At 31.1% G+C, this 14482-nt stretch overlaps 1 protein-coding gene across 1 annotated transcript; it reads left to right on the top strand.

Annotated features, from left to right (window-relative positions):
• Positions 1-3817: 3817 nt before the first annotated feature.
• Positions 3818-14181, top strand: LOC143076039 (uncharacterized). The gene is made up of 6 exons (XM_076251659.1): positions 3818-4552; positions 5563-5880; positions 7254-7565; positions 8557-8592; positions 9378-9452; positions 11191-14181. The coding sequence occupies exons 1-6, from the start codon at positions 4471-4473 to the stop codon at positions 13740-13742; spliced, it is 3375 nt and encodes a 1124-aa protein (XP_076107774.1). The 5' UTR covers positions 3818-4470; the 3' UTR covers positions 13743-14181.
• Positions 14182-14482: the final 301 nt, after the last annotated feature.

Consider the following 14482-nt stretch of genomic DNA (forward strand, 5'->3'; position numbering starts at 1 on the left):
ATACAATGAACTATATACTAATAAAAGAATTAGTTCGTACTTTTAATCAAAAGTCTTGATAAATGAGTACATTATTTTGGTCATATAGCTCTTAAGCTGTTTCGAATCTGTTTCATCCTTGACTCTCAAATATCGGCTTTGAGAGTTCTGAATGCAAATTCAGAAAATTGCGTCGGACAAATGACATTTATAATGCTGTTTTCGTTTTTACTTCATTTTATATTTGTGAACACATTTTTAACCACATATTTACACTTGCCATGAACAGTGATTCAAATTGATGACAATGATACATTGAAAACCCAGCCCTGAACTACGTTTTATTAATATCAATACTTGATCATTTCCGTATCATGTATTATTCACATGCATGTAGTTTTTATTTCCTGTGAAGCCGACATGTTTGAGTGATTGTCATTTACGCGATTTGTTGTTTATTTAGTAAAAACGGTAAGTATGACTTAATAATTATATTCTGCATCGTTTTCAAATAACAATGCTTAAATTTATGTATAGTTACATATAAGATTGAGAATGGAAATGGGGAATGTGTCAAAGAGACAACAACCCGACCATAGAACAGACAACAGCAAAAGGTCACCAATATACTTATCTTACGAAATTCGAAAAGTTCATTGGTTAATCATTTTAAGTCTTGAAAAGATACGTTGACCATAATTTGCCAATGAGACAACTTTCCACAAGAGAACAAATGACACGGAAATAAACAACTATAGGTCACCGTACGGCCTTCAACAAAGAGCAAAGCCGATACCGCATAGTCAGCCTTAATTGAGTTATTTTTCGAATTCTGTACAGAAATTGACTTAAAGTCAATCCAGTACGATCAGTGTTATTCAGTACAGATTTTTCTTAAATGTTTTAAAGATGAACGGTGGCAACCAAATGATAATCTTCTGTCACAGAAGTTTTGTGTCATTTGGTCAGAGATTTAACTTATTTGCAATTATATCATATCTTTTGATGCCTTGTTGCAATAATTCATAAATCAAAATTAAATATATTGAAAATGTTAATAGAAACAAAAAAGTCATGGTCTGGGTCAAGTAATTATATCAAATTCATATTTGATGAAATCGGATCTAGTGAAATATTGAATAATCAAGAATATGTAAATCCTAATTTGTCGATAAGGATTTGTTTTGTTTACCTATTTTAAACAAATCTTTACGATTTGATTTGATTCAGAAGCATAAATTAAATTATATATCTATATATACTTAACAAAAATATGTTTAAAAATGAGAATTTCACATTATAGAAAAATAGAATTTTAACTGAATATAATATTTCAACCTCTTCATGAACTACTACATGTTGAGAAACGTTTATTCAAAGGTTTTCATACAGCTGTACTTGATACTCGACTATTCTTTTTTTTTATTATTATATATTGAATCTACTACAACCGTTTATTAGCAGATATTTTTTTATATATAATATTTCTGTCTATGGGTACTATGTCGTGATTTCATTTTGTTTTCCATGTCAAGTGTTTCCCCCTTATTTAAAAAGAAACACCATACAATTCACTGCCAAAGTTTTTTTCTCTACAATTGTTGTATAATTGTGAAAGTACATATACTATATGAATATAAAATATAAATAATTATTTCCTCACCTGTTGAAACTTTCTGTTACCTGTTTGACGTTGTATGATCACATCAATTCTCACGAAGTTGAAAAATTACAATGGTTTGTAAGTGCTGAAATTATTGAATTCTTTAAAAACTATATGTGTCGGATCGACACGAATGGGTCCCGTTCCAAAAAGTTGAAACATCTACAATTTTAACAACACATGTGGACACTAATAGTATCAAGCACCAATCCTAGGTGGATGAAAAAAATTCCTTGATCAATGAAGTTAAATATCAAACTATCAACAACAGGACCTGGATGTTATGCAGTTCTAACAAGATGCGTTGACACGATATGAAAATCAGCACAGGGGAACGAAACATAAACTTGATCTGTTACTCGTCATGGTACACTCACACCTAAGATCACCCCTAGTTTTTGGTGGGGTCCGTGTTGTATTTGTACCCCTACTTAAGACATTTTGTTCACGCATTATTGTCAATATAATGGAAATTGCTGCGACTGTCGTACAAGTGAGAGGTTTAGCCTTATAAAACTAGGTTCAATCCACCATTTTCTACATTTGAAAATGCCGGTACCAAGTCAGGAGTATTACAGTTTTTGTCCATTTGTTTGATGTGTTTTATCCTTTGATTTTGACATTTGAATAGGAACTCTCTGTTTTGAATTTTCATCCAGGTTCAGTATTTTTGTGATTTTACTTTTCACATTTCGGCAAAAATTAACAGAGTAGAACGAAACTTATACTTTATCTGTACCTCATTCCATCACGGTTAAATCACATACCAAAAAATAAAAAACCCACTATCTGAAGGCGTTTAGAAAAAAAAATGTTTGGTTTGTTGTGGAATGCTGGAATGATGGACAAGTTAGGGTGAAATTATATTGCCCAGAACTTACACTTGACCTGTAACTCATCCTGGTTAAATCACATACCAAAAATCACACCAAAATCCAGTTTAGAAAAGAAATTGTGTCTAATGATTTGTTGCGGAATGACGGAATGACGGACAAGGGTAAAACTATATGGCCCCGAAAACTTTGTTGGCGGGCCATAAAAATATTTATTTTGTAAGTGTTTATTTTGTATCCAATAAGTATTTGGTGTTCATGATTTTTTTTATTGTAGTAGAATAAACAGAACACGTGTCCCTGCGGTTAAAATATGAAGAATATTATTTTAAATTGGCAATTCTTGTAACTGCACGAAATGCATTACTGATGAATATGTGTCATTGGGGATACTAGTTTTCCGTCATGCATTTGGTCGGATAATTTAAACGCAAAACTAAAAGATAAACCAAATACATCTTTTCTTAAATATATTTTTGAAAATACATTTCCTCTAATATTTGAAGGCAACATTAACCAGATCACAGACAGCATTTCCCGGTTTGAGGACCAAATTTGAAACCTTCGGGGGTTTCAGTGTTCGTGTTGGTAAATGCATCATTGACGTATATTAGTCACATATATATAAACAAGTCTAAATTGAAAACTACGTTCAAACCTATGATTGCGTTGGATAAAAACCGCAAATTTTATACGTGTGCATGTAAAACAAATTTCGTTGTAAAAGGGTCTAAATACAGCACAAACAACATTTTCCAAAAGACCAAACAAGTGAAAAAGTATATATAAAACAAAACGCATTTGACTATACAAGCACATATAAAATTCATAATTCTATGAACATTTAAATTCGTGGCTCACATGTACCCACGAAATCAACGAATAATAATTCACTTCATTAAATCATAAAAGCCAAATTTTGATCTCTTCTGTAAAATATAGGAATTCATTTATTTCAATAGTAACATCTTTTGTATAACTTTTTGACAATATAACTTTATGTGTTTTACGTATATTTTTATTAATGGACGTTGATTTTTCTCTTTATATATGAAAAGGTCGACCTTCCTTAGTGCGATTTTTATAACATAAAACTCAGTACGGATTGAGTATTTTAGGAATTTATTTATTTATTATTATTATTATTATTATTATTATTATTATTATTATTATTATTATTATTATTATTATTATTATTATTTACATATCATGCATATCAAAAGGAAATAAAGGTTTGACTTTCTCCCTCTTGAAAAACCACATCGATTATAACGTTACTACATATACATGTTTGATAATAGAGAACACAATACAAATCTATGTTCCAAAAATAAAATTAATAGCTTTGTTTATCAAACAAGCAATATATTCATATACTATAAGAAGCCATGTATTTATCATATCATATTTGTTTTTCTAAAGTCGATTCGATTCGGTCTTGAAAGAAATACAGCTGCATTATGTTCTAAAGAGGGCAAAACTTCTTCAGTATTACTACTTTGACAGTTTCATAAGGCAGGGTATATTGTACGGTATATTAACTCCATGTATTAAGGATGAAATATATGTGATTTAATTACCAATGAGCCATATATCTACAATAGATCAAATGACATGTGTACGGTACTTCCGTAGTACAATAAAAATACAGTCTTTAACAATGAGCAAAAAATATATCAATTTCGGCTAAAACAACAAGATAAAAATAAGTAGACAGTAATCAACAAAAAACCTCCGAATGACAGGCACTTTTCTTGGGACAGGCTTATCTTTTCGTATCTATCAAATAAGGGCACAGCATTTAATTAATATTTGGGTAAGAGGGTGGACAGAATTTTACGTGTAAACAGTAAACAAAGAAAATTACACCACTCGAAAATGTTAATTCTATTACCTTGAAAATCTACATCTACTAAATTGTGATTACTAATAGTGTTTTAGGGGAGTGCAATGTTTTCAATTTATTTATGCGGAAGATGAGAAGCTTAAAGACATATGGAAAACGTTGGAATGGACAATAAATCGTTGCATGTTCAACAATTCAGAAACACCCTTCTTGACAGTATGGAAGATCAAGGTATATTTAATGCGTTTCCCTCGGTTTTAGTTTGTTAACCGGATTTGTTTTCTTTCAATCGATTTATGACTTCTGAACACCGGTGTATACAACTAATGCATTACTTTATTTACCAATATAGATACCAGCGAACACTTGCTTAAAGAAAAAATAATAGCGAGGTATATTTAAAGAAAAAAACATGCTTTGATCCAAAATTGTGGAGCTAGAAATTATATTAAATTTCATATTCATATTTTCCATTACTCAATTTAGTGTGTAGATATTTATTTACTTCTTCATCAAATATTAAGGTTTATAATCTATAATGAAGAAATGCATATATATACATGATATATATATATATATATGAAAATGTAATATCGAGATTCCAAGCCGATATATGTCAACGAAAGATAAAACCGATATATCTGAACGAAAGATAAAACTGATACATCTGAACAAAAGATAAAACCTAATACATTTATTGAAGAGCCGATCTCTACCAATTCAAACACCAAATGTTATTTTCCCCCTCTCCATAGATTACTACTCGAAAAACTGTGATAATTCTTGAACAGTTAAATCCTCGCGTAATACACAAATGTTTTCTAGAAATTTTAATGAAATTAGGAAAGTTAAAAAAAAAGTGGAAATCTTTCAAATAACATGCATGTTAAAGTAAATAAAATGGTATCCGACTAACAAGAAAAGAAAATTCCAAACAAAATTCCATACTCCACACCAAAAAAGTATATTAACTGTTATGAAGGAGGTATTAAGAGTGCAATCAACTGGCTGGTCAGAATTTTTCACACTGATGTACATGAATGTAGTTAATGGCAAATGCATTTAAATGATTCAAAATCAAAGAAAAATATTGAACTAATTCACTTGAAATCATTTATGTCATATGTTATTCGTTGTCGAAGGGAATATTAGATATACTAGATAGACTTGATCTTCTATTTAGAATGCCTATCATCTGATGTCTTTATGAAAGGTTTAAACCCAGTTTGAATTTTTTTCAGATAAAAAACAGCATGAACTCTTTCCTTACTATGATGATTTATTAACTAAAACAGTACTTGACAAGACGGTTCTTGATAGCTTGATTTCAAGGTGTGTTTTGATGATAGAAGACAGAGATGAAATTATCAAACCATTGACACAAACTGAACGAAACAAGGTTCTACTTAATATCCTGACTAAACGACCATATGGCACCTTCAATGTGTTAAAGGATGTTTTAAAAGAATCGGATCCATACAATACTGATGTTCAAGAACTTGTCAGCAGAATGCAATGTATTGAAAGCTGTGATGAAAGTATCAGTTGTCATGATATAAGTGAGTAGTAACAGCTTAAACTATCAATTATCACAAAACGAACAGTAATATTAATTATATTTTTTGCAAATAGAAAAATCTAGTATTTTTGGCACAAAACATATTAAATGGTCATATAAAGCCATTCTGAAAATAAATGTTGCGTTCATCATTTTTTCTCTTCATTGCTATAAGTTGTCATTAGGACCATACTTTTATTTGTATGATCTATAACCGTTTACTCCATAATTTGAGGCATAGTTAAAAAAAAAAGGTCAATAATATAAGAAAGTGTTGATTACCTGATTTTTGTTAATCTTTACCACGTGTATTAAAAGATGTCAGACCACCAATAACTTCCTCCGTTATAGAACGTATGTAAAAGAAGTTCTTCTCTGACACAAAATAGTGCTTTTGATGTCGTTGCTAACTGAAACTTACCAACCACTTTGCAGAAATGAAAGTTTTGGTGAAAGAGAAATATGTTTAGACCATTATGAACAAAAATTTACTCGTCTATAAGTTTGCATTCAAAATTCAGGATAAATGCACTCCATAGTATACTAATTTAAGATTTCCAGACAACCCGATGTTATGTTTGTAGAACCTGTGTTCCCAGGGTTAGATTGTTCTTTAAACGTAGGTTGAAAATTGGCATGTAGAAAGGTGATACATGTACAATTCAGGGTAAACCTGGTTTCTATGAAGTTGAACTTAAGGTAAAATATTTAGAAAGCTGTGAAAAGTGCAAAATTTGTTTTAACAGACAGGGATTTTAAAGGGAGTTCGCTTCTCAGTTTCAAAATAATTTACTTTTCAAAACACTAGTTTATATTGATAGGGGATTAATTAAGGAATCAAAACAGCAAAAAATATATATAGTTCAATGTGCATGTTTTCGAGATATAAGCCATTGAAATTTAGGCGGCAAAATATTTTCTCTTGACTTTTCATAGCTTTATCATTGACAAGTTTAAGTTCTCAAAAACTAGTAAAAAATATTTAAATTTTATAAGACTTTTACAGATGGCTTATCATTATACATTAGATTTATAAAAGAAAAAAAGGGTCAATGGGGAATTTTTTAAAGACATTCAAATGGATAAAACCAGAGGATTCCGAAAATCTGACAAAAAAATCTCAAAACATGACAAGATAACTTCCTTAATTGGTATTCTGACACCTTAAGGGAGTTAATCAAATTAAAAATGTAAATGATGTGAAAGATCAAGACCGGCAGGTTATACAATACCAATTCGACACTTACCATCTGGTCTTAGTTCAGCATATGCAAATTGAAATCAAATCAACAATTTTGATTATCCCTTATTTCTGTATAGTTTTGATTGACAACTAAATGGACAAACACATCTTTAACTTTTCTTAAGTTTCAGTTTTCCATAAACACATTGTACAGCTACAAAAGAACTATATGAAGTTCGTCCATGATGTAGATAGCAAAACTGATATAGCTGACTACCTTTATGAAAAGAGTGTTTTAAATACTGAAGAAAAAGAGGAAGTTTGTAGTACTTCTATTACTCGACACGATAGTAATAGAATTTTATATTCGAAATTGTTTCGCAAAGGCGAAGATGCGTACACGCATCTTGTTAAAGCTCTACGACATGGACAGTATGAAGACATCGCTTTTGAAATGGAGAACACCCAAGTTTCAGAGCATGAAATACAGTTGTTTCAAATAGGTAATTAAAATTTTTTTTAAATAATGCATGCATTATCATTGATGTATCTTCTGGATTGACCTATATTGCCAATAGATAAAAATATCTAAATTTCAAAATTTGCCTTCAAACTTACCTTATTACAATGATGAGATCATAGAAAACAAAGCAATCTAACAAAAATAAAATTATTTCTGTAAATATAATTTAACATTAATGTAACAATAATTCAGTTCAAAAACGTATAGACAGCCTTGTCTTAGTTTTAGATGCTTAATCTTTTTTATTAGTAGTTATGTGGTTTGGGTTCTACTCTAGCTGTCAGTAACTTCAAGTGCTCTCTAAACGCGTTCAAACAAAGTGATCCCCGCCACGTGACTGTCCAAAGTCAGGAGCCGGTAATTGACAGTTTGTCGGATTTTTCTGTTTTTCATGCTTGTTTTTCGTTTATTGCTTTCATAGTTTGTTCTTATGCTGTGTCGTTATACCACTGTTCCGGGATAGGGAGAAGTGTTGCACCAACAAACAAGTTTATCCCCGCCACGAACTGTATGTGTCTATATCAAGTTAGAACCTGTAATTCAATGAGTATCGTTTGTTTTGTTTTTTGTTCATTATTATGAACATAAATTAGGCCGTTAGTTTCTTGTTTGAATTGATTTACATTTGTCATTTCGGGGCTTTTTATAGCTTACTATTCTGTATGGGATTTTTTTAATTGTTGAAGGACAAACGGTGACCTATGGATGTTAACTTCTTTATCATTTGATCTCTTGCTTAGAGTTGTCTCATTGACGATCATACCACGTCTTCTAATCTTTAAATGGAATTGGTAAATAGATAAACATTTTGTGATTGATTTTCGAGAGAAATAAGTACTGCTTTTCATAGAGTATTGTTTATATCAGGCTTTCAATATAGTCCCAGTTAATGTTGACAATATTGATTTAGTCATTAAAACGGCCATTAAAAGTGTTTTATTTATACATATAGTTAGTTTGTCTTGTTTCAGGAATGAAGAAACTTCAAGAAAGAGGGAAGGAAAGAGGTAAACTCAAACTTAAAAGAAATATTTCAAGTCTCATTAGATGTTACAAATGATATAAGTGTGATCAGTGTTTCATTTTCAAAGCACGATTAACTTTTCAACGTGTGAGTCTAGCACAGTTTTGTGAAAAAGATTAACTAATTTCATGTTAAATGGTCAGATGAGCTCGAGACGAACAGTTTATGAAGCCTAATTAATAAAAACTTTTAGGATATTTGATATTTTTATAAGTTTTAAATGCCTAGTAAAACGACAAAATAGTGAAACAATCTTACATTTTTAAGTAAATAAGGTCAGTTACGGATTTGGTTATTAACCGAAACTATCTCAGAGAGCTGTCAATATAACAAAGATTGAAACTTGACAAAGTAATGTACATAAGTAACACGACGGGTGTCGGGAGTGGAGCCGGATCTGCTTTTCGTCCTGAACACACGATATCCCCATTTTTGGTGCAGTTCATGTTGTTTGTCTTTCGGTCGTGTCATGGCTTATGAGTTTGGGTATTTTGTTGGTATCTTAAACCTCATTTTTATTTGTCAAAACAATATATCAACAAATTTTGAAAAGGCTAACTTGCTGGTAAATGTTATTGAGATGACAGTTGCTTCTGATTTCCACAAGAAATTGCTTATTATTCATGCTTATTTTCAAACAGTAAACATTGCATTTTTACAACATACAAGATACTTAATGTACTGTTTGATATAAAGACATTGTTAAAAAGATAAAGAAACTCAAAATGTCTACATTTGCATTCCATACAACTAGTTTTACTTTTTTAGATTTTCATGCGATTCAAACCAAACTAGAAGATTTAACACGTACACATGATGAAGTTATCCCTAATAATATACTTGGTAAGATCATTTAAGAATTTTTTTACAGAAATCATTTTTTTAATTGTTTTATTTAGAAGAAAATTGTTTCATTTCATGTTTTATCAATTACTTTACTAGTACTTATGTTTGAACAAATGTTGACAATGGTTAATAAGAAGTTAACGTCGCTAAACAATGAACAATTCAACTTTTTTTAAATTCTTTGGTGTTTTGTTAAGGTTGGTAACATCAGTGAATAAGTCTGAAAAGCTACCATAAGTTTTAACATATCAGCACCTACTTGCTAATTATGTCCATACAGCAACGCCATCAACTGTATGGAGGTATAATCTTGTGCATTAATGACCAGCATATATTTCACATGTTTTTTTTTCTTCATATTTGCAAAAATGAAAATATTTTTAATATAGATTCAAGCTGTAAATGCGCGAATTGATGAAAAAAGATTTATGAACTGTGTTCTTTTTATTTGAATGCTTCCCCACATTTTACTTATAGGAGAAAAACGACAAATGATTCCCCCATAAGTCTTTGTTAAATTGGAATTTTACCAAACATCGTTTGGAAATTATCTTGGTTTTCAGTAAAGGATGGCATGCGTAAATGTTTAACATGTCCAGTACTACAGTAAACATTTCACATAAATTGTCATTGCTTACAAGTAATCGAATCAAATGTTAACCCTTCTTTCCCCTTTTTAAAGCTCAAGAAACCATGTTACCTCAAGTTTCCAAATTATTTTAAATATACACAAAATATAAAAAAAAAAGCGATTTAAAACACTCGAGAACATTTTTTATGAACTTGTTTTTTTCTGCAATGAAATGTTGTGTTAACTATCAGCAACTATCAAAGGAAATATTTGTTTTACTCTTTTTCGTATGACACCGGATGTGATGAACTATGATTTGGTGGTTTTTATTTTATAAATGGACTTTTGATTTTGGATATATATATTTGCGTTTAAGTTTGAGTTGACAATACCTTCTCAAATCTTCATGACATTTTATAAGTAGGTATAAGTTTCTTTATTATCAAAACACAATTTTGTATAAAAATAAATAGGGTTTGCCTTTTTTACAGATAAATGAAGTTGGTTTTGTCTTGTATTTAACATTTAGAAACTTCCTTTTTGGTTCAAATGTTTACCATGTTTACATGACCTAAACATTTAATGATTAGAGATTATCAGTGATCTGAATTCTATAGCATCTGTTGCAATTTTTTTTGAAAAATTTCTTTTGTTTTAATGTTTTTCAATATTGAAAGCTATGGACTTTTTAAGCGTAAACAATTTTGATATCTAAATAAACTTTAAATCAGAATAACACGTGTGTAATATTGATGCAATGATTTTGTATTTTATATGATGTTGAAAGTTTGTAAATTTTGTTTTTCACATGTTGCGTTTCCTTTTTATGGGGAGACTATATATGGACAGTGATCTCGTAGAACATATTTTTCTATTTAGTACATTAAATATTCCCTACCCTGCTAACATTTTATACATAAGGATAATAGCAAACTTGCGTAAAGTTATCATCCAATGTTTTTTTTAAATTATTTTAATAAATAACATCCGTTTGCATAAAATAAATGATTAATTTGGCAGCCCTTGTTCAACCGAAAACATGACATGTAAATAAAATTTAGTACAGATGAACAAGGTGAGTAATAAAAGCTTGTTGAAGTTTAGATTAAATTGCAAATAATTAAATAAACTGACCCAACCAAACTATGATATTTTATTTGACAGAGCAATTTGAACGACGTTTGAAACAGTGGAAAGAGGATGATAAAATGTATTTTAGTACTGCAGCAGAGAAACCAGTAATGACAAGTATTTTGACAGAAAATTGTGTAGCAATTGTTGGAAATTCTGGTACTGGAAAAACTTTTCTTTCACACCATGTTTCTTTGATGATGATGAATCAAGGCTATATTATAATTCCGTGTGAAAGTCCTGGTGATGTTAGACAATGGTTTAAACATGGAAGGAAAACATTATTTGTCTTTGATGACGTTTGTGGGCGGTATACTCTTAATCAACAGATTTTTAATGAATGGAAACAAAGACGTGAACATATTGAATCTCTACTTGAAGACAACTGTTGTAAAATTATGTTTACGTGTAGGCTGGATGTTTATAAAGAAGAGCAATTTAGCAGTCTGTCTATTTTCAAAACTTGTCATATTGATTTAAGTTCACAAGAATTAAGACTTAGTGCTGCTGAAAGATTTGCAATAGCAAAAATGTACTTTGGAGAAAATGTCAATAAAGTCACAGAATTGTCAGAAAAATATGATTTTTTTCCACTTTTATGTAGTTTATATCATAAGCAGAAATTCCAGAAACATATAAATATCAGTAATTTTTTCAGCAATCCATTCGGAGTTTTTCAAAGCGAACTTGAGAACTTGTATCAAGAAGGGGATGCTGGTAAGATGAAATATTGTAGCTTGGTCCTTTGTGTGATGTTTAACAACACATTGAAAGAAGAAACTTTCTCAATTAAATATAAAAAGGCATTGACAGTAATAGAAGATTTACTGGATAAATGTGAACTGAGTATTGAAACGTCAATGGAACGTTTAAGAAAGTCCCTCGAAACCCTGGGAGGTACATATGTGGTAAAGGAGAACGGAACATACAAAATAATCCATGATAAATTGTTTGATTTTCTGGCAAAATACTTTGGGGAGAAGATGATTCAGGTCTTCATTGACCATGCCAAAACTGGATTCATACGCGAGAGATTTATATGTGAGACAGAAGATAACATTGACACGGATATAGAGTTTGCTATAAGAATACCCGATAACAAAATCAACATATATATAGAAAGACTCGTGAAGGACTGGGATAATGGTTTTGTAGACAATGTATTTGATAACAGAAACATGAATTCTTCTTCATTCAAAAAGAAGTTTATAAACAGTTTAAACAAACTAGACCAATCAAAACAAGAAGAACTTGCTAGTAAACACGATATAAAAAGTAAAGACATAGCACTTGGGGGAAGCTGTTATGTGGGTTCTGTAGACCTTGTCAGATGGTTGATTAGTAGGAAAAGTGACATTAACTATTGTAAAGAGGATGGTTGCTTTCCTTTATTTTGGGCAAGTCAGGAAGGACATATTAATGTTGTTGAAGAACTACTACAACAGTCAGCAGAAGTAAATCAATATAACAACAATGGTGTATCATCTCTGCATATAGCAAGTCAAAATGGACATGTTCATGTTGTTAAAGAATTGTTAAAATATTCAGCAGAAGTAAATCAGTGTAACTTTAATGGTGTCTCACCTCTGTATATAGCAAGTCAGGATGGACACGTTGATGTTGTTAAAGTACTGTTACAACATTCAGCACATGTCAATCAATGCATGATAAATGGCGTATCACCTCTGTGGCAAGCAAGCCAGAATGGACATGTGGATGTTGTAAAAGAATTGTTACAACATTTAGCAGAAGTTAATCGATGTGACGAGGATGGTTACTCGCCTCTGTATATAGCAAGCCAGGAAGGACATGTTGAAGTTGTTAACGAACTGTTACAAAATTCAACAGAGGTAAACCAGTGTGCCAATAATGATACATCACCCCTGTGGATAGCAAGTCAGAATGGACATGTTCATGTTGTTAAATATCTGTTAAAATATTCAGCAGATGTCAATGTTTGTATAAATAATAACATCACACCGCTACTGATTGCTTGTTATTATAACAGAAGGGAGGTTGTACATGAACTTCTGAAGTGTAATGATGTGGATATTGATGTTTGTGATAGTAATGGATGCTCTGCAATTTATATAGCCAGTCAACAAGGCCATGTTGATGTTGTAAAAGAACTGTTGCAACATGCAGCAAAAGTAAACAAATGTAAAAATAATGGTGCATCACCTTTGTATATAGCAAGTGAGATTGGACACATAAATGTTGTTAAGGAACTGTTACAACATTCAGCGACAGTAACACTGTGTGACAATGATGGTGTATCCCCTCTGTATATAGCAAGTCAGAATGGCAATGTTGATGTGGTTGTAGAACTGTTAAAACATTCAGCAGAATTAAACTTATGTGACAATAATGGTGTATCACCTCTCTCTATCGCTTGTCAGGAAGGACATGTTAATGTTGTTCAAAAACTGTTAAAACATTCAGCAGACGTAAATCTATGCGACAATGATGGTTTATCACCTCTGACTATAGCAAGTCAGAATGGACATGTTGATGTTGTCAAAGAACTGTTACAACATTCAGCCGACGTAAAACAGTGTGACAATGATGTTGATTCACCGCTGTGAAAAGCAAGCCAGAAAGGATTGATGATGTTGTTGAATAACTTTTACAGCATTGAAATACCTAAATACTGTGGCTTTAAAGGAAGAATACATCCAAGTCCACTTCAAGACAATAGACAATTCGATAAACTTTTCTACTATTGGAAGAGACCGATTTCATTGAGCCGCAAATCCTCTGAAACCATACAAAGTCGGAAATATTTGTGATAAGACGTATAAATTAAGTGTTTTGTATTTCCAATCTTCTTTCCACAGAAAAGCAACTTTTTGAAAAAAAATATCCCAATTCGGAGAACGTTATCGATCTGTGTCTTATGCGCTTTCCGGCATACTCAGTCAATGTACTGCCAACAGAATGTATCTCTATATGTAAAAAGTATAGGTCAATGCTGTTACAAATTTGTTTGTTTTCTTTGGGAGTAAGATTAAAACATAATGTTGACTGTTGTATTTTTGACATTTTTTCCTATTATTTCTGTTTGATTTTGTTCGCGCATCGTTGTCAATATAATGGAATTTGATGCGACTGTCACACAAGTAAAAGGTTTAGTAAGCTATGAATCCAAATTTCTATGTAAGAAAATATCTGTTCCAAGTCAGGAATATGACATGACAGTTGTTATCCATTCGTCTGATGTGTTTAAGCTTTATATTTTGCCATTTAATTAGGGACTTTCCGTTTTGAATTTTCTCGGAATTCCGAATTTTTTAGTGATTTTACTTTTTAAACCATCCCAGTCCCT

The sequence above is a fragment of the Mytilus galloprovincialis genome, chromosome 5 (genome assembly GCF_965363235.1).
Source record: "Mytilus galloprovincialis chromosome 5, xbMytGall1.hap1.1, whole genome shotgun sequence".
In the NCBI taxonomy this organism is placed as follows: Eukaryota; Metazoa; Mollusca; class Bivalvia; order Mytilida; family Mytilidae; genus Mytilus; species Mytilus galloprovincialis.

Coding starts and splice junctions, on each gene's coding strand:
- LOC143076039 (XM_076251659.1), top strand. CDS start 4,471: ATGGAAAACGTTGGAATGGACAATAAATCGTTGCATGTTCAACAATTC. Junction 4,553..5,562: donor TGACAGTATGGAAGATCAAG/GTATATTTAATG, acceptor AATTTTTTTCAG/ATAAAAAACAGCATGAACTC. Junction 7,566..8,556: donor AATACAGTTGTTTCAAATAG/GTAATTAAAATT, acceptor GTCTTGTTTCAG/GAATGAAGAAACTTCAAGAA.